The following is a 22,014-nucleotide window of genomic DNA, read 5'->3' as shown; positions in this document are numbered from 1 at the left end:
CACCATGTGCTTTTATTTTCTTCAGTAACCTTTGATGTGGCACCTTATCAGATGCCTTCTGGAAATCTAAGTACAATACATCCACTGGTTCCCCTTTATCCACAGCACATGTAACTCCCTCAAAGAACTCCAATGAATTGGTTAAACATGGTTTCATTTCAAAATACCATGTTGACTCTGCCTGATTACCTTGAATTTTTCTAAATGCCCTGCTATAACATCTTTAATAATAGCTTCTAACATTTTCTCTCAGACAGATGTTAAGCTGGCTTGTAGTTTCCTGCTTTCTGTCTCCCTCCCTTTTTGAATACAGGAGTTACATTCGCTATTTTCCAATCTAACAGAACCTTCCCCGAATCTAGGGAATTTTGGAAAATTAAAACTAAGGCATCAACTATCTCACTAGCCACTTCTTTTAATACCCTAGGATGAAGTCCATTAGGACCTGGGGACTTGTCAGCCTGCAACTCCAACAATTTGTTTAGTACCACTTCCCTGGTGATTGTAATTTTCTTGAGTTCCTCCCTTCTTCCATTTCCTGACTTACAGCTAATACTGGGATGTTACGTGTATACTCAGTAGTGAAGACTGATGCAAAATATCTGTTCAATTCATCTGCCATCTCCTTACTATTCATTATTAATTCCCCAGACTCACTTTGTTAACTCTTTTCTTTTTAAATGTCTACAGAAACTCTTACTGTCTGTCTTTTTATTTCTAGCTAGCTTTCTCTCATACTCTAATTTTACCTTCCTTATCAATCTTTTAGTCATTCTTTGCTGTTTTTTATATTCTGTCCAATCTTCTGACCTGCCTCCCATCTTTGCGCAATTATAGACGTTTTCTTTAAGTTTGATACTATCTTTAACTGTTTTAGTTAACCACGGATGGCGGGTCCCACCCCTGGAATTTTTCTTTTTCGTTGAAGTGTATCTATTCTATGTATTCTGAAATATCCCCTTAAATGTCTGCCACCACATCTCTATTGATATATCCCTTTATCTGATTTGCCAGTTCACTTTAGCTAGCTCTGCTTTCTTGCCCTCCTAATTGCCCTTATTTAAGTTTAAAATACTCGTCTTGGACCCACTCTTCTGTTCCTCAAACTGAATGTAAAATTCAGTATTATGATTGCTGCTATCAAGGGCTGCCTTAACTATGAGGTCATTAATTAATCCTATCTCATTCCACAGTACCAGGTCTAGTATAGCCTGCTCTCTGGTTGGCTCCAGAACGTATTGTTCCAAGAAATTATCCCGAAAACATTCTGTGTACTCCTCATCTAGGCTACCTCTGCCCATCTGATTTTTCCAGTCTATATGTAGGTTAAAATCCCCCATAAATATCAATGTACCTTTCTGACAAGCTGCCATTATTTCTTCCCTTATACCCCTTCCTACAGTGTGGTTAATGTTAGATGGCCTGTACACCACTCCCACAAGTGACTTCTTGCCTTTATGATTTCTCCTCTCTACCCAACTGCTTCTACATCCTGGTCTCCTGAACTTAGGCCATCCCTCTCTATTGTGCTAGTACCATCATTAATTAACAGAGCTACCCCTCCACCTTTTCCTAGCTTCCTGTGCTCCTAAATGCCATGAACCCTTCAATATTCAGGTCCCAATCTATGTTGTCCTGCAGCTATTTCTCTCTAATGACTGTCAGATTGTGCTTATTTATTTCTATTTGCGCTCTCAGTTCATCTGTTTTGTTTCGAATGCTCCGTGTAACCTCTGGCCTTATCTGTTGATTTACTCTTAGATTTTATGCTCTGTCCCTTCCTGTCACAGTCTGTTTATCATTTCCCATATTAATACCTTTTTCTCTTGCCTTTTTTCTGCTCCTTGATTTACCATATCTTCCCAAATTTGATCCCTTGCCCCCACTATTCAGTTTAAAACCCCCTCTACTTCCCTAGTCATGCAGCTTGCTAGAACACCGGCCTCAGCACGGTTCAGGTGTGGACTGTCCCAACAATACAGCCACCACTTTCCCCAGTACTGGTGCCATAGTATTGGCATGCATTACTTTCATTTGGGGCAGAAGCTCAGTGACATGTTGAAAGTTGCTGGACCTTTACTTGTATATAAATATCGCAATTCCTCTGTTATCCATTTGGAATCGCATTGTTTCAGAACTTGTGTTGAGGGGAAAACAGGCAAGAAAATCCAAGGAGTCTCCAGAAGTCAGCATTGTATGTTCCTCATGACTACATAATTATGGTGTAATGGGGCTGAGTGATATTATTAAAAACAGGATGCTGCTGACCCATACACAATATGTAGTAAATACAGTGTAATGGATGACTTTAATGAACCTTAATCTATGATGAACTATGATTCCTTAAAATCTATGCTGCATTTGCAATTTTAAAAACTGTTGGGTAAGACATAGTAATAATTTATGATGTTTCAATGACCATGTTAGAAACAGCCATTGACTGATTATTTTGCTGTGAATTGGATTAAAGGACAAGTTTTACAAGTATGTCCAAGATCAGTAAATGCAATGTGCATCATTTACTATCCAGTTTGAGGGCAGATAACCTCAGTGGCCAATATAATTTGAAAATTGTCTATCATTATGTTAAAAGTGCACCATTGCTAACCGGTAGTAGATTTGGCTTGGATATAAATTGGTAAGTCTGGAGTACAATCTTACAGATATTGACTAAACATTTTGTAACTGAATAATACATGCAGTAACAACCGCTCAACCTTTGGTAGAAAAGCTTTTTGTGAAGTATCTTGTTAGAGCTGAATTTCAATCGACAGTGATAGACTGAGATATAGACATAAGTGAATTGAAGAGAATCGCTTTATTGGAGGAACTAAAGGGGGCTCTTTATGTGTAATTTTGTTTATCTAATTTTGTCACTTGGCTTGGTGAGCAAATGACGTTTTGTCCATGAGATTTTCTGTTATTTCTGTATTTTAGAATCCAGGACCTAGTTTAACAGTCTATCAGGATGAATAAACTAGTCTTGGCCACTTACTGTTAATCTCTCTGTCCCTTTCTGTACCACTCTGTTTTTCTATTTTACATGACTCTTCTGAAGTACTATCTGCTTCGTCCTATAAAATTCTCCCCTTTTGTTGGCTGCCCTTTCGTCAGACACATATTACAAACAGGTGTGACCACCGCACAGTCTTTGTGGAGACAAAGTCTCTTCTTCATATTGAGGATACACTCCATCATGTTATGTGTCACAACCACCGTGCTAAATTAGATAAATTTAGAACAGATCTATTAATGCAAAACTGGGCATCCATGAGTCGCAGTGGGCCATCAGGAGCAGCAGAACTTTATTCAACCTCATGGCCCGGCATGTCCCCCATCTACCATTACCCAGGTTCAATGAAGAGTGCATCCAGTCATGAATGGTGGTGGACAAGTAAACAACTGACAGGAGGAGGTGGCTGCACAAATGTCCCCATCCTCAATGATGGGGGAGCCCAGCGCATCAGTGCAAAAGATAAGGCTGAAGCATTTGCAACAATCTTCAGCCAGAAGTGCCTAATTGATGATCCATCTTGGCCTCCTCCTGAAGACCCCAGCATCACAGATGCCAGTCTTCAGCCAATTTGATTCACTCCACTTGCTTTCAAGAAATAGGAATATAGCAACATAGGAGCAGGATTAGGCCATCAAGCCTGCCCCGCCATTCAGTATGATCATGGCTGATCTTCTACTTCACTGCCTTTTTCCCATACTATCGTCACATGAAATGACTGAAGGCACTGGATACCGCAAAGGCTATGGACCCTGACAACATTCCGGCAATAGTACTGAAGACCTGTGCTCCAGAACTTGCCGCGCCCCTAGCCAAGCTGTTCCTGTACAGCTACAACACTGGCATCTACCCGGCAATGTGGAGAATTGCACAGGTATGTCCTGTACACAAAAAGCAGGACAAATCCAACCCGGCCAATTACCACCCCATCAGTCTACTCTCAATCATCAGTAAAGTGATGGAAGGTGTCATCGACTGTGCTATCAAGCGTCACTTGCTCAGAAATAACCTGCTCAGTGACACTCAGTTTGGGTTCTGCCAGGGCCACTCAGCTTCTGACCTCATTTACTGCCTTGGTTCAAACATAAACAAAAGAGCTGAACTCAAGAGGTGAGATGAGAGTGACTTTGCTTGACATCAAGGCAGCATTTGACCGAGTATCCCTAGCAAAACTGAACTCAATGGGAATCAAGGGGAAATCTTTCCGCTGGTTGGAGTCGTACCTAGTGTAAAGGACGATGGTTGTGGTTGTTGGAGGTCAATCATCTCTGCTCCAGGACATCACTGCAGGAGTTCCTCAGGGTAGTGTCCTAAACCCAACCATCTTCAGCTTCTGCATCAATGACCTTCCTTCAATCATAAGGTCAGAAATGGGGATGTTCGCTGATGACTGTACAATGTTCAGCACCATTCGCGATTCCTCGGATACTGAAGCAGTCCGTGTAGAAATGCAGCAAAACATGGACAATATCCAGGCTTGGGCTGATCAGTGGCAAGTAACATTTGTATCACACAAGTGCCAGGCAATGACCATCTCCAACAAGAGAGAATCTGACCATCTCCCCTTGACATTCAATGGCATTACGATCACTAATCCCCCACTACCTACATCGTGGGGATTACCATTGACCAGAAACTGATCTGGAGTAGCCATATCAATACCGTGGCTACAAGAGCAGATCAGAGACTAGGAATCCTGAGGCGAGTTACTCATCACCTGACTCCACAGAGCCTGTCCACCATCAACAAGGCACAAGTCACAAGTGTGATGGAATACTCTCCACTTGCCTCGATGGGTGCAGCTCCAACAGCACTCAAGAAGCTCAACAACATCCAGCACAAATCAGCCTGTTTGATTGACACCCCATTCACAAACATTCACTCCCTTTACCACCGACGCACAGTGGCAGCAGTGTGTACCAGCTATCAGATGCACTGCAGCAATGCACCAAGGCTCCTTAGACAGCACCTTCCAAACCTACGACCTCTACCACCTGGAAGGACAAGAGCAGTAGATGTATGGGAACACCACCACCTGCTAATTCCCCTCCAAGCCACACACCATCCTGACTTGGAACTATATCACCATTGCTTCACTGTCGCTGGGTCAAAATCCTGGAACTAACTTCCTAACAGCACTGTGGGTGTACCTACCCCACATGGACTGCATCCGTTCAAGAAGGCAGCTCACCACCACCTTCTCAAGGGCAATTAGGGCTGGGCAATAAATGTTGGCCTTGTCAGAGACACCCATATCCCATGAACGAATAAAAAAAAGGTGCAGAAGTTGCACAAACATTGACCATCACAGGTTAAATTGTCTTGTGACAACAGCAGTGTGAGAAACGGTCCATCTTCCTATTGCTGATTTTTCTACTGCCTCACCTCAGTAACCACATTAACAATCCTCTCCTTGAGTTTCGTAGCTTATTGGATGAATTTGCACTCCTGACACAGTGTGAATCCACAGAGGTCATCCGATAAAGCCCATCTACCACCCCGTGTCAACAAATGTAATTCGCATTGGCATTGCATACTATTTTGCTTGCTAGCTAGCTAATACAATTGTGCTGCTCTACATTGATGTGTACATTGTTTTGACCGAGGTGGGAGGGGTGCTTTGTTAATTCAGTCCCTCTTCTCCACGGGTCACAGCATGTCAATAAATTTTCCTAGCTACCGAAAACCAGCCAATTCCATGCTCTATTCACCCCCAGAATAAAGCACATCAACTGAATTTCTTTAATCAACAACAAAATCAACTATTTATTAATGAACTAAGTCTTAACCAATACTGAGATCAGTGTATATATATATGAAAAGCTCCTTATTTCCCCAGCCCTCATGCACACACACATACTGTCACGAATAGATGAGAACCCCCTTATAAATTATGTTTTGTGCATTTGAGTATTAATGTCAACCACCATTTTGTACAGCATGTTAAGTTTGAGCTGGATTCCACTTGTTAAAATCGAGGAGAGAGTTCATGGGACAGAAACTTGAACAGGGTCCAGTTTTAGGATCCATGAACCTCCTATCCAACCTGCCTGGAATTGAAGCTGTAACAGTTTGAGGTTACAGCCTGTTTTCAATCCACAGCTACTTTTGGTTCAGATTAACCCATCTGAAGATGCACATCTCTCTCTCTAAGACACCGTCTGCAAAAAGCCATAAAATTAATAGGACACAGACTGCAAACAGGAAAGAAAATTAAAGGCACAATCTGCAACAGAAAATAGAAGAAAATCTGCCTTCTGCTAGCTTCCTCGCCATCTAAGAAAGAAAGGTCACCAGCAAAATTAAGCTACCTCCATTTATATCTGAGAATGCAAAGAAGAAGAAATTTTTAAGAGAAAATTTATTTCTAACAGCTCCTTCCCTTTTTGGCATTTCTAATCGGTGATCTCCAATTTTTGGACTCTTTTTGATAATTTAAACGGACATGAGTTTTAACTGAAATCCATGTTAATTTACAGTTCTATTTAGTAAATGTCCTTGCCTGTTTTACGCATTTAACCTTTCCCTGAATGTTTGTAAGTATGCTTGGCGAAGTTAAACCCTTCCTGAGTTTAAGAGTATGTTGAATAAACCTTTGATTTAACTCTAATAACCATGTTGTTGTTGTCATTTATTAGCAGGATTTAAGGGAGGGAAAGACATTTATTCACTAATCTATTTACTGACAGGTGGTTGGAAAACAGGGTAATTTGTTCAGAAAAAAAAAAATTAACTACCTGTTTGTAACAATACATTAAAAAAAAAGTTAACCGGGCAGGGGGGAGGATTTTTTGGTTTAGAGCTGTTTTTTAGGAATAGAAAAAATAATAAAATAAATCAGTTTGTCATGTTCTGGTAGGAAATTCTTTGCTTTGGTGAGGTGTCCCAGAGTCAAATAGTCAGATGCCACTCGAAGTCTCTCCAGGCGAGGTTGATGAACAATCTTTGATGGATAGATGTTCAAGTTAATTTGACTGCAGCAGACTTCACATAGGTCTTTCAGCAGGTGTGTAGCAACAGGTCTGCTTAGATCTTACAGCAGCAGTATTGCAGTAGAAGCTTTCTTCAGATTTCAGGATTTCTTAAAACACAGGAGGCAACAGGAACCACACTTGATGCAGGAATTCTTCAGAGACAGGAGGCAATAGGCATCTGCTACTTTGACATACAAGGGTTTCTTCTCAAGGGATGCGGGCTTCCTCTACAGAGAGAGATGCCACTTTTTCTGGTTCTTCCTCTCTGATCTCCAGGCAGGTCGAAGCCACATTTCAAATGTCTGCTCTTTGTCCAACTCACTGTTTTTTTAAAGGGACCAAAGTGAAAGCAAAACCTTCCTGAGCAGATCACATGTTCAGACATAGAGTCTCCCTTGTCATTCAGAGTTGCTCTGAGGAGTTCAAACCCCTTGCTTGTTTTCTTGAAATTGCTTGTTTTCCTGTCCTTATTTACAAGTTCAGCTTCCTTTCAAACCACCCATTACGTTCTGTTTTGAGCTTCCTTTCAAAACATTGCAAAATTTTCAGCTATTTGCAGGTCCACTGAAAAAATCCTTTTTCAGTTTTTTAAAACACACAGAATTCTAAGTTTTTATTACAAAAATAAAAACATTCTAACAGTATGCTCAGCTACTTTATTTATAGGGAGAAATGTGTTTTAAATCGAACTATGTTTTGTTGGCATTAGATTGGCTTTATATTTTACAAACAGATTGAGTACCCCCATGTCCGTGGCTGATTCGATAATTTCGTCAAATGTCCGTGGTGCAACATGTGGGTGCCTATCCCTGAACCAGGGTGCAGGGGTGGGAGTATGAATTATTAATTTCTATATCAAGTCTGACTGCAACTGCTGATATGAAATTGAAGTTCTGTCTGAACCTGAATTTACATGAATCAATATGGACCTATTGAAGCAAATAAGGAGAGCATTGGAAGGTGATTTGCAGTACCCATAATGGGTTTCTTTCAGTAGAGGAAGACACAAAGTTGTAAGACAGATGTGGGATTTACTGTAATTATTTGTGGTAAAGAAATGTAAAATATGTTCATGAAAGCTTTGGCACATGCCTGTCACACTTCACCTGTCACATGATCATAGTTACAGATTCTGCATATTTCTGTGTCACTGTTTAAAAAAAGGGTGTAAAAAGAGACAGTTAGCAAAACACAGCTTTGAATGAACTTGTGTACTCGCGCTTCTAAAAATGAATTCATAATTAATTTATGTAAGATAACATTGTACAAATGCAAGGGCCAATGTGGTTCCTGCAGATGGAATAAAATCTCTTCGTCCCAGACTTGTGGGCATAAAACTTTCAATTGATGAAGCTACCTGTTTGAACGTTTAATGGGGTACTACTACATTTACATTCCCTTCGTCTGTGCTACTTTCACCCATTTACAATAAACAGGTTAATGCTTATGTAGTGAAGTCCAGCAGTGAACGATACTCATTGGAATCCTGATCTTCCGATTTCCTCCTCGGCATTTCCTACTTCTGTGCTCATAGAATCATAGACTGGTGACAGCACAGAAAGAGGCCATTCAGCCTGTTGTGTCCTTGCCGGCTAGTCCCACTCTCCACGCATCCTCCCTCCCTGCTTTTCTCTGAAGCCCTACAGCTTTTTTTCTGTTCAGATAATTATCCAATTCCCTTTTGAAAGCCGTGATTGAATCTGCTTCCACCACACATTGAGACAGTGCATTCCAGATCATAACCACTCGCTGCATAAAAAGGTTTTTTCTCATGTCCTCTTTGGATCTTTTGCCAATCACTTTAAATCTTCTAGTTCTTGACCTTCTACTAATGGGAACTGTTTGTCTCTAGCTACTCTGTCTAGACCCCTCATGATTTGAAACACCTCTATCAAATCTCCTCTCAACCTTCTCTGAAAGGAGAACAGCCCTAGGTTCTCTTTCTGGTGATTGGCTGATACTTTTCTTTTCACAATATACTCCATTGCACCACTTGGGCTGAAGGGGTAACTAGGCAAATTGCCAGTGATGGTGTACAAGAGGGCATTTAATGATTCCCCCCTCTCTCCATTGTGAAAAACTTGTTCTTTGCTTCTTGCCTTGTTTCTTCGGATAATTGGAAGTCCTGCTTTGTTTGCGTTAAAAGCAGTCAGTGTGAGCTGTTCTCTGATGCCGGAGGCCTGTATAGTGGTTGCTTGTTACTTTGAGAGGCAAGTATTGGTGTAAAGCCCCTAACTGTTGATTTACTGTTTTCAGGAACAGCTACCCGAACTCTACAATCACTTCTTGGAACTGAACTTGGAGGCGCACATGTACGCTTCACAGTGGTTTCTCACACTCTTCACCGCCAAGTTCCCACTTTGCATGGTCTTCCACATCATCGATCTGCTGCTGTCTGAGGTAAGAACGCTCGCTCTCTCTCTCACACTCACACACACACACACACACACACACACACACACACACACACACACACACACACACACACACACACACACACACACACACACACACACACACACACACACACACACACGTAACGCCCCCCTCTCTCTCAGACACACACGCTCTCACGCTCATACACACACACATTGTCTTATATGCGCATGCACACACTCTTCAGATCGATTGAATGAGTAATGATTGGGAATTCAGCAGCTCATTCGGCTTCTACTATGGGATGTGCCTGAGCTTCATTGATCTGGAGCATTGACTCCATTTGAGCAGCTACAAGTTTGTTTACATACTAAAAGAAATAATGTTACCTTTTCTAGTCTTGGTTCCAAATCTGTCTTCAATTGGGACAGTTAAGGTGCTAGATTTTACCAGCCTTGAGAGGGAAAAAAAGAGACTAGGCTGCAATTCTGCTCGCTGAAATGTGGCAGCCACGGGAATGTGTGGACATTGTGTGAGAATAAGATACACTCCAGCATCCACCACTCGCTGTCTAGCCTCTCTCTTGAAGAGTAGAGGCTTTGTTGAAGCACTAAAACTGCTAGAATCTATGGAATTGTACGCCAGTAAGAGTCAGCACACATGTAATTGTACCCCAATAAGAGTCAGCACACATGGAATTGTACCCCAGTGAGAGTCAGCACACATGGAATTGTACCCCAATAAGAGTCAGCACACATGGAATTGTACCCCAGTCAGAGTCAGCACACATGGAATTGTACCCCAGTGAGAGTCAGCACACATGGAATTGTACCCCAGTCAGAGTCAGCACACATGGAATTGTACCCCAGTCAGAGTCAGCACACATGGAATTGTACCCCAGTGAGAGTCAGCACACATGGAATTGTACCCCAATAAGAGTCAGCACACATGGAATTGCACCCCAGTAAGTATCAGCACACATGTAATTGTACCCCAATAAGAGTCAGCACACATGGAATTGTACCCCAGTAAGAGTCAGCACACATGTAATTGTACCCCAATAAGAGTCAGCACGCATGGAATTGTACCCCAGTGAGAGACAGCGCTCTGAAACCTGTACCCCAATAAGAGTCAGCACACATGGAATTGTACCCCAGTGAGAGACAGCGCTCTGAAACCTGTACCCCAGTAAGAGTCAGCACACATGGAATTGTACCCCAGTGAGAGTCAGCACACATGTAATTGTACCCCAGTGAGAGTCAGCACACATGGAATTGTACCCCAGTGAGAGTCAGCACACATGGAATTGTACCCCAGTGAGAGACAGCGGTCTGAAACCTTTACCCCAGTAAGAGTCAGCACACATGGAATTGTACCCCAGTGAGAGTCAGCACACATGGAATTGTACCCCAGTAAGAGTCAGCACACATGGAATTGTACCCCAGTGAGAGTCAGCACACATGGAATTGTACCGCAGTGAGAGTCAGCACACATGGAATTCTACCCCAATGAGAGTCAGCACACATGGAATTGTACCCCAGTGAGAGTCAGCACACATGGAATTGTACCCCAGTAAGTGTCAGCACACATGGAATTGTACCCCAATGAGAGTCAGCACACATGGAATTCTACCCCAGTCAGAGTCAGCACACATGGAATTGTACCCCAGTAAGTGTCAGCACACATGGAATTGTACCCCAATGAGAGTCAGCACACATGGAATTCTACCCCACTCAGAGTCAGCACACATGCAATTGTACCCCAGTGAAAGACAGCACGCTTGGAATTGTACCCCAGTGAGAGTCAGCACACATTTAATTGTACCCCAGTAAGAGTCAGCACACATGGAATTGTACCCCAGTAAGAGTCAGCAAACATGGAATTTTCCCCCAGTAAGAGTCAGCACACATGGAATTGTACCCCAATGAGAGTCAGCACACATGGAATTCTACCCCACTCAGAGTCAGCACACATGGAATTGTACCCCAGTGAAAGACAGCACACTTGGAATTGTACCCCAGTGAGAGTCAGCACACATGGAATTGTACCCCAGTGAGAGACAGCACACATGGAATTGTACCCCAGTGAGAGACAGCACACATGGAATTGTACCCCAGTGAGAGTCAGCACACATGGAATTGTACCCCAGTGAGAGACAGCACACTTGGAATTGTACCCCAGTAAGAGTCAGCCCACATGGAATTGTACCCCAGTGCGAGACAGCGCACATGGAATTGTACCCCAGTGAGAGTCAGCACACATGGAATTGTACCCCAGTGAGAGACAGCGCACATGGAATTGTACCCCAGTAAGAGTCAGCACACATGGAATTGTACCCCAGTGAGAGACAGCGCACATGGAATTGTACCCCAGTAAGAGTCAGCACACATGGAATGGTACCCCAGTAAGATTCAGCACACATGGAATTGTACCCCAGTAAGTCAGCTGTCATGGAATTGTACCCCAGTAAGAGTCAGCACACATGCAATTGTACCCCAGTAAGAGTCAGCACACATGCAATTGTACCCCAGTAAGTGTCAGCACACATGGAATTGTACCCCAATGAGAGTCAGCACACATGGAATTGTTCCCCAGTGAGAGACAGCACACATGGCATTGTACCCCAGTGAGAGACAGCACACATGGAATTTTCCCCCAGTAAGAGTCAGCACACATGGAATTGTACCCCAATGAGAGTCAGCACACATGGAATTCTACCCCATTCAGAGTCAGCACACATGGAATTGTACCCCAGTGAGAGTCAGCACACATGGAATTGTACCCCAGTAAGAGTCAGCACACATGGAATTGTACCCCAGTAAGAGTCAGCACACATGGAATTTTCCCCCAGGAAGAGTCAGCACACATGGAATTGTACCCCAATGAGAGTCAGCACACATGGAATTCTACCCCAGTAAGAGTCAGCACACATGGTATTGTACCCCAGTAAGAGTCAGCACACATGCAATTGTACCCCAATGAGAGTCAGCACACATGGAATTCTGCCCCACTCAGAGTCAGCACACATGGAATTGTACCCCAGTGAGAGTCAGCACACATGGAATTGTACCCCAGTAAGAGTCAGCACACATGGAATTGTATCCCAGTAAGAGTCAGCACACATGGAATTTTCCCCCAGTAAGAGTCAGCACACATGGAACTGTACCCCAATGAGAGTCAGCACACATGGAATTCTACCCCACTCAGAGTCAGCACACATGGAATTGTACCCCAGTGAAAGACAGCACACTTGGAATTGTACCCCAGTGAGAGACAGCACACATGGAATTGTACCCCAGTGAGAGACAGCACACATGGAATTGTACCCCAGTGAGAGTCAGCACACATGGAATTGTACCCCAGTGAGAGTCAGCACACATGGAATTGTACCCCAGTCAGAGTCAGCACACATGGAATTGTACCCCAGTGAGAGTCAGCACACATGGAATTGTACCCCAGTGAGAGAAAGCACACATGGAATTGTACCCCAGTAAGATTCATCACACATGGAATTGTACCCCAGTAAGAGTCAGCACACATGGAATTGTACCCCAGTAAGAGTCAGCACACATGGATTTGTTCCCCAGTGAGAGACAGCACACATTTAATTGTACCCCAGTTAGAGTCAGCACACATGGAATAGTACCCCAGTGAGAGAAAGCACACATGGAATTGTACCCGAGTGAGAGACAGCACACATGGAATTGTACCCCAGTTAGAGTCAGCACACATGGAATTGTACCCCAGTGAGAGACAGCACACATTTAATTGTACCCCAGTTAGAGTCAGCACACATGGAATTCTACCCCAGTGAGAGTCAGCACACATGGAATTGTACCCCAGTGAGATTCAGCACACATGGAATTGTACCCCAGTGAGAGACAGCACACATGGAATTGTACCCCAGTTAGAGTCAGCACACATGGAATAGTACCACGGTAAGAGTCAGCACACATGGAATTGTACCCCGGTGAGAGTCAGCACACATGGAATTTTACCCCAGTAAGTTTCAGCGCACATGGAATTGTACCCCGGTGAGAGTCAGCACACATGGAATTGTACCCCAGTAAGAGTCAGCACACATGGATTTGTTCCCCAGTAAGAGTCAGCACACATGGAATTGTACCCCAGTTAGAGTCAGCACACATGGAATTGTACCACGGTAAGAGTCAGCACACATGGAATTGTACCCCAGTGAGAGTCATCACACATGAAAATGTACCCCAGTGAGAGTCAGCACACATGGAATTGTACCCCAGTGAGAGTCATCACACATGAAAATGTACCCCAGTGAGAGTCAGCACACATGGAATTGTACCCCAGTCAGAGTCAGCACACATGGAATTGTACCCCAGTAAGAGTCAGCATACATGGAATTGTACCCGAGTGAGAGTCAGCTCACATGGAATTGTACCCCTGTGAGAGACAGCACACATGGAATTGTACCCCAGTGAGAGTCAGCACACATGGAATTGTACCCCAGTAAGAGTCAGCATACATGGAATTGTACCCGAGTGAGAGTCAGTTCACATGGAATTGTACCCCTGTGAGAGACAGCACACATGGAATTGTACCCCTGTGAGAGACAGCACACATGGAATTGTACCCCTGTGAGAGACAGCACACATGGAATTGTACCCCAGTGAGAGTCAGCACACATGGAATTGTACCCCAGTAAGTCAGCTGTCATGGAATTGTACCCCAGTAAGAGTCAGCACACATGCAATTGTACCCCAGTGAGAGTCAGCACACATGGCATCGTACCCCAGTGAGAGACAGCACACATGGAATTGTATCCCAGTGAGAGAAAGCACACATGGAATTGTACCCCAGTAAGATTCAGCACACATGGAATTGTACCGCAGTGAGAGTCAGCACACATGGAATTGTACCCCAGTGAGAGTCAGCACACATGGAATTGTACCCCAGCGAGAGTCAGCACACATGGAATTGTACCCCAGTGAGAGTCAGCACACATGGCATTGTACCCCAGTGAGAGACAGCACACATGGAATTGTATCCCAGTGAGAGAAAGCACACATGGAATTGTACCCCAGTAAGAGTCAGCACACATGCAATTGTACCCCAGTGAGAGTCAGCACACATGGAATTGTACCCCAGCGAGAGTCAGCACATATGGAATTGTACCCCAGTGAGAGTCAGCACACATGGCATTGTACCCCAGTGAGAGACAGCACACATGGAATTGTATCCCAGTGAGAGAAAGCACACATGGAATTGTACCCCAGTAAGAGTCAGCACACATGCAATTGTACCCCAGTGAGAGACAGCACACATGGAATTGTACCCCGGTGAGAGTCAGCACTCATGGAATTTTACCCCAGTAAGTTTCAGCGCACATGGAATTGTACCCCGGTGAGAGTCAGCACACATGGAATTGTACCCCAGTAAGAGTCAGCACACATGGATTTGTTCCCCAGTAAGAGTCAGCACACATGGAATTGTACCCCAGTTAGAGTCAGCACACATGGAATTGTACCACGGTAAGAGTCAGCACACATGGAATTGTACCCCAGTGAGAGTCATCACACATGAAAATGTACCCCAGTGAGAGTCAGCACACATGGAATTGTACCCCAGTGAGAGTCATCACACATGAAAATGTACCCCAGTGAGAGTCAGCACACATGGAATTGTACCCCAGTCAGAGTCAGCACACATGGAATTGTACCCCAGTAAGAGTCAGCATACATGGAATTGTACCCGAGTGAGAGTCAGCTCACATGGAATTGTACCCCTGTGAGAGACAGCACACATGGAATTGTACCCCAGTGAGAGTCAGCACACATGGAATTGTACCCCAGTAAGAGTCAGCATACATGGAATTGTACCCGAGTGAGAGTCAGTTCACATGGAATTGTACCCCTGTGAGAGACAGCACACATGGAATTGTACCCCTGTGAGAGACAGCACACATGGAATTGTACCCCTGTGAGAGACAGCACACATGGAATTGTACCCCAGTGAGAGTCAGCACACATGGAATTGTACCCCAGTAAGTCAGCTGTCATGGAATTGTACCCCAGTAAGAGTCAGCACACATGCAATTGTACCCCAGTGAGAGTCAGCACACATGGCATTGTACCCCAGTGAGAGACAGCACACATGGAATTGTATCCCAGTGAGAGAAAGCACACATGGAATTGTACCCCAGTAAGATTCAGCACACATGGAATTGTACCGCAGTGAGAGTCAGCACACATGGAATTGTACCCCAGTGAGAGTCAGCACACATGGAATTGTACCCCAGCGAGAGTCAGCACACATGGAATTGTACCCCAGTGAGAGTCAGCACACATAGCATTGTACCCCAGTGAGAGACAGCACACATGGAATTGTATCCCAGTGAGAGAAAGCACACATGGAATTGTACCCCAGTAAGAGTCAGCACACATGCAATTGTACCCCAGTGAGAGTCAGCACACATGGAATTGTACCCCAGCGAGAGTCAGCACATATGGAATTGTACCCCAGTGAGAGTCAGCACACATGGCATTGTACCCCAGTGAGAGACAGCACACATGCAATTGTACCCCAGTGAGAGACAGCACACATGGAATTGTACCCCAGTGAGAGTCAGCACACATGGCATTGTACCCCAGTGAGAGACAGCACACATGGAATTGTATCCCAGTGAGAGAAAGCACACATGGAATTGTACCCCAGTAAGATTCAGCACACATGGAATTCTACCGCAGTGAGAGTCAGCACACATGGAATTGTACCCCAGTGAGAGTCAGCACACATGGAATTGTACCCCAGTAAGAGTCAGCACACATGGAATTGTACCCCAGCGAGAGTCAGCACACATGGAATTGTACCCCAGTAAGATTCAGCACACATGGAATTGTACCCCAGTCAGAGTCAGCACACATGGAATTGTACCCCAGTGAGAGAAAGCACACATGGAATTGTACCCCAGTAAGATTCAGCACACATGGAATTGTACCCCAGTAAGAGTCAGTACACATGGAATTCTACCCCATTGAGAGTCAGTTCACATGGAATTGTACCCCTGTGAGAGACAGCACACATGGAATTGTACCCCTGTGAGAGACAGCACACATGGAATTGTACCCCTGTGAGAGACAGCACACATGGAATTGTACCCCAGTGAGAGTCAGCACACATGGAATTGTACCCCAGTAAGTCAGCTGTCATGGAATTGTACCCCAGTAAGAGTCAGCACACATGCAATTGTACCCCAGTGAGAGTCAGCACACATGGCATTGTACCCCAGTGAGAGACAGCACACATGGAATTGTATCCCAGTGAGAGAAAGCACACATGGAATTGTACCCCAGTAAGATTCAGCACACATGGAATTGTACCGCAGTGAGAGTCAGCACACATGGAATTGTACCCCAGTGAGAGTCAGCACACATGGAATTGTACCCCAGCGAGAGTCAGCACACATGGAATTGTACCCCAGTGAGAGTCAGCACACATAGCATTGTACCCCAGTGAGAGACAGCACACATGGAATTGTATCCCAGTGAGAGAAAGCACACATGGAATTGTACCCCAGTAAGAGTCAGCACACATGCAATTGTACCCCAGTGAGAGTCAGCACACATGGAATTGTACCCCAGCGAGAGTCAGCACATATGGAATTGTACCCCAGTGAGAGTCAGCACACATGGCATTGTACCCCAGTGAGAGACAGCACACATGGAATTGTATCCCAGTGAGAGAAAGCACACATGGAATTGTACCCCAGTAAGAGTCAGCACACATGGAATTGTACCCCAGTAAGAGTCAGCACACATGGATTTGTTCCCCAGTTAGAGTCAGCACACATGGAATTGTACCCCAGTGAGAGTCAGCACACATGGAATTGTACCCCAGTGAAAGTCAGCACACATGGAATTGTTCCCCAGTGAGAGACAGCACACATGGAATTGTACCCCAGTCAGAGTCAGCACACATGGAATTGTACCCCAGTCAGAGTCAGCACACATGGAATTGTACCCCAGTCAGAGTCAGCACACATGGAATTGTACCCCAGTGAGAGTCAGCACACATGGAATTGTACCCCAGTGAGAGTCAGCACACATGGATTTGTACCCCAGTGAGAGACAGCACACATGGAATTGTATCCCAGTGAGAGAAAGCACACATGGAATTGTACCCCAGTGAGAGACAGCACACATGGAATTGTATCCCAGTGAGAGAAAGCACACATGGAATTGTACCGAGGTAAGATTCAGCACACATGGATTTGTACCGCAGTGAGAGTCAGCACACATGGAATTGTACCCCAGTGAGAGTCAGCACACATGGAATTGTACCCCAGTGAGAGTCAGCACACATGGAATTGTATCCCAGTGAGAGAAAGCACACATGGATTTGTACCGAGGTAAGATTCAGCACACATGGAATTGTATCCCAGTGAGAGAAAGCACACATGGAATTGTACCGAGGTAAGATTCAGCACACATGGAATTGTACCCCAGTAAGAGTCAGCACACATGGAATTGTACCGCAGTGAGAGTCAGCACACATGGAATTTTACCCCAGTGAGAGTCAGCACACATGGAATTGTACCCCAGTTAGAGTCAGCACACATGGAATTGTACCCCAGTCATAGTCAGCACACATGGAATTGTACCCCAGTGAGAGAAAGCACACATGGAATTGTACCCCAGTAAGATTCAGCACACATGGAATTGTACCCCAGTGAGAGAAAGCACACATGGAATTGTACCCCAGTATGATTCAGCACACATGGAATTGTACCACGGTAAGAGTCAGCATACATGGAATTGTACCCGAGTGAGAGTCAGCTCACATGGAATTGTACCCCTGTGAGAGACAGCACACATGGAATTGTACCCCAGTGAGAGTCAGCACACATGGAATTGTACCCCAGTAAGAGTCAGCATACATGGAATTGTACCTGGGTGAGAGTCAGTTCACATGGAATTGTACCCCTGTGAGAGACAGCACACATGGAATTGTACCCCTGTGAGAGACAGCACACATGGAATTGTACCCCTGTGAGAGACAGCACACATGGAATTGTACCCCAGTAAGTCAGCTGTCATGGAATTGTACCCCAGTGAGAGTCAGCACACATGGCATTGTACCCCAGTGAGAGAAAGCACACATGGAATTGTACCCCAGTAAGATTCAGCACACATGGAATTGTACCGCAGTGAGAGTCAGCACGCATGGAATTGTACCCCAGTGAGAGTCAGCACACATGGAATTGTACCCCAGCGAGAGTCAGCACACATGGAATTGTACCCCAGTGAGAGTCAGCACACATGGCATTGTACCCCAGTGAGAGACAGCACACATGGAATTGTATCCCAGTGAGAGAAAGCACACATGGAATTGTACCCCAGTAAGAGTCAGCACACATGCAATTGTACCCCAGTGAGAGTCAGCACACATGGAATTGTACCCCAGCGAGAGTCAGCACACATGGAATTGTACCCCAGTGAGAGTCAGCACACATGGCATTGTACCCCAGTGAGAGACAGCACACATGGAATTGTATCCCAGTGAGAGAAAGCACACATGGAATTGTACCCCAGTAAGAGTCAGCACACATGCAATTGTACCCCAGTGAGAGACAGCACACATGGAATTGTACCCCAGTGAGAGTCAGCACACATGGCATTGTACCCCAGTGAGAGACAGCACACATGGAATTGTATCCCAGTGAGAGAAAGCACACATGGAATTGTACCCCAGTAAGATTCAGCACACATGGAATTCTACCGCAGTGAGAGTCAGCACACATGGAATTGTACCCCAATAAGAGTCAGCACACATGGAATTGTACCCCAGCGAGAGTCAGCACACATGGAATTGTACCCCAGTAAGATTCAGCACACATGGAGTTGTACCCCAGTCAGATTCAGCACACATGGAATTGTACCCCAGTGAGAGAAAGCACACATGGAATTGTACCCCAGTAAGATTCAGCACACATGGAATTGTACCCCAGTAAGCGTCAGCACACATGGAATTGTACCCGAGTGAAAGACAGCACACATGGAATTGTACCCCAGTGTGAGTCAGCACACATGGAATTGTTCCCCAGTCAGAGACAGCACACATGGAATTGTTCCCCAGTCAGAGACAGCACACATGGAATTGTACCCCAGTAAGCATCAGCACACATGGAATTGTACCCGAGTGAGAGACAGCACACATGGAATTGTACCCCAGTGAGAGATAGCACACATGGAATTGTACCCCTGTGAGAGACAGCACACATGGAATTGTACCCCAGTAAGTCAGCTGTCATGGAATTGTTCCCCAGTAAGAGTCAGCACACATGCAATTGTACCCCAGTGAGAGTCAGCACACATGGATTTGTACCCCAGTGAGAGACAGCACACATGGAATTGTATCCCAGTGAGAGAAAGCACACATGGAATTGTACCCCAGTGAGAGACAGCACACATGGAATTGTATCCCAGTGAGAGAAAGCACACATGGAATTGTACCGAGGTAAGATTCAGCACACATGGATTTGTACCGCAGTGAGAGTCAGCACACATGGAATTGTACCCCAGTGAGAGTCAGCACACATGGAATTGTACCCCAGTGAGAGTCAGCACACATGGAATTGTATCCCAGTGAGAGAAAGCACACATGGATTTGTACCGAGGTAAGATTCAGCACACATGGAATTGTATCCCAGTGAGAGAAAGCACACATGGAATTGTACCGAGGTAAGATTCAGCACACATGGAATTGTACCCCAGTAAGAGTCAGCACACATGGAATTGTACCGCAGTGAGAGTCAGCACACATGGAATTTTACCCCAGTGAGAGTCAGCACACATGGAATTGTACCCCAGTTAGAGTCAGCACACATGGAATTGTACCCCAGTCATAGTCAGCACACATGGAATTGTACCCCAGTGAGAGAAAGCACACATGGAATTGTACCCCAGTAAGATTCAGCACACATGGAATTGTACCCCAGTGAGAGAAAGCACACATGGAATTGTACCCCAGTATGATTCAGCACACATGGAATTGTACCACGGTAAGAGTCAGCATACATGGAATTGTACCCGAGTGAGAGTCAGCTCACATGGAATTGTACCCCTGTGAGAGACAGCACACATGGAATTGTACCCCAGTGAGAGTCAGCACACATGGAATTGTACCCCAGTAAGAGTCAGCATACATGGAATTGTACCCGAGTGAGAGTCAGTTCACATGGAATTGTACCCCTGTGAGAGACAGCACACATGGAATTGTACCCCTGTGAGAGACAGCACACATGGAATTGTACCCCTGTGAGAGACAGCACACATGGAATTGTACCCCAGTAAGTCAGCTGTCATGGAATTGTACCCCAGTGAGAGTCAGCACACATGGCATTGTACCCCAGTGAGAGAAAGCACACATGGAATTGTACCCCAGTAAGATTCAGCACACATGGAATTGTACCGCAGTGAGAGTCAGCACGCATGGAATTGTACCCCAGTGAGAGTCAGCACACATGGAATTGTACCCCAGCGAGAGTCAGCACACATGGAATTGTACCCCAGTGAGAGTCAGCACACATGGCATTGTACCCCAGTGAGAGACAGCACACATGGAATTGTATCCCAGTGAGAGAAAGCACACATGGAATTGTACCCCAGTAAGAGTCAGCACACATGCAATTGTACCCCAGTGAGAGTCAGCACACATGGAATTGTACCCCAGCGAGAGTCAGCACACATGGAATTGTACCCCAGTGAGAGTCAGCACACATGGCATTGTACCCCAGTGAGAGACAGCACACATGGAATTGTATCCCAGTGAGAGAAAGCACACATGGAATTGTACCCCAGTAAGAGTCAGCACACATGCAATTGTACCCCAGTGAGAGACAGCACACATGGAATTGTACCCCAGTGAGAGTCAGCACACATGGCATTGTACCCCAGTGAGAGACAGCACACATGGAATTGTATCCCAGTGAGAGAAAGCACACATGGAATTGTACCCCAGTAAGATTCAGCACACATGGAATTCTACCGCAGTGAGAGTCAGCACACATGGAATTGTACCCCAATAAGAGTCAGCACACATGGAATTGTACCCCAGCGAGAGTCAGCACACATGGAATTGTACCCCAGTAAGATTCAGCACACATGGAGTTGTACCCCAGTCAGATTCAGCACACATGGAATTGTACCCCAGTGAGAGAAAGCACACATGGAATTGTACCCCAGTAAGATTCAGCACACATGGAATTGTACCCCAGTAAGAGTCAGTACACATGGAATTCTACCCCATTGAGAGTCAGCACACATGGAATTGTACCCCAGTGAGAGTCAGCACACATGGAATTGTACCCCAGTGAGAGAAAGCACACATGGAATTGTACCCCAGTAAGATTCAGCACACATGGAATTGTACCCCAGTAAGAGTCAGCACACATGGATTTGTTCCCCAGTTAGAGTCAGCACACATGGAATTGTACCCCAGTGAGAGTCAGCACACATGGAATTGTTCCCCAGTGAGAGACAGCACACATGGAATTGTACCCCAGTCAGAGTCAGCACACATGGAATTGTACCCCAGTCAGAGTCAGCACACATGGAATTGTACCCCAGTGAGAGTCAGCACACATGGAATTGTACCCCAGTCAGAGTCAGCACACATGGA

The 22,014-nt window shown here is 45.1% G+C and overlaps 1 protein-coding gene across 1 annotated transcript in view; it reads left to right on the top strand.

The window, feature by feature from the left end:
* The window catches only part of LOC137373241 (rab GTPase-activating protein 1-like), a 556,698-nt gene that overhangs the window by 453,604 nt on the left and 81,080 nt on the right, over positions 1 to 22,014 (top strand). The window contains exon 17 of the mRNA XM_068038091.1: positions 9,244 to 9,387. Within this exon, the coding sequence (XP_067894192.1) occupies positions 9,244 to 9,387 (144 nt within the window). The remainder of the gene's footprint in view (positions 1 to 9,243; positions 9,388 to 22,014) is intronic.

The sequence above is a fragment of the Heterodontus francisci genome, chromosome 8 (assembly GCF_036365525.1).
Source record: "Heterodontus francisci isolate sHetFra1 chromosome 8, sHetFra1.hap1, whole genome shotgun sequence".
NCBI classification, from domain to species: Eukaryota; Metazoa; Chordata; class Chondrichthyes; order Heterodontiformes; family Heterodontidae; genus Heterodontus; species Heterodontus francisci.
The sequence above is the reverse complement of the archived record's forward strand: the minus strand, read 5'-3'. Positions and strand labels throughout refer to the sequence as shown.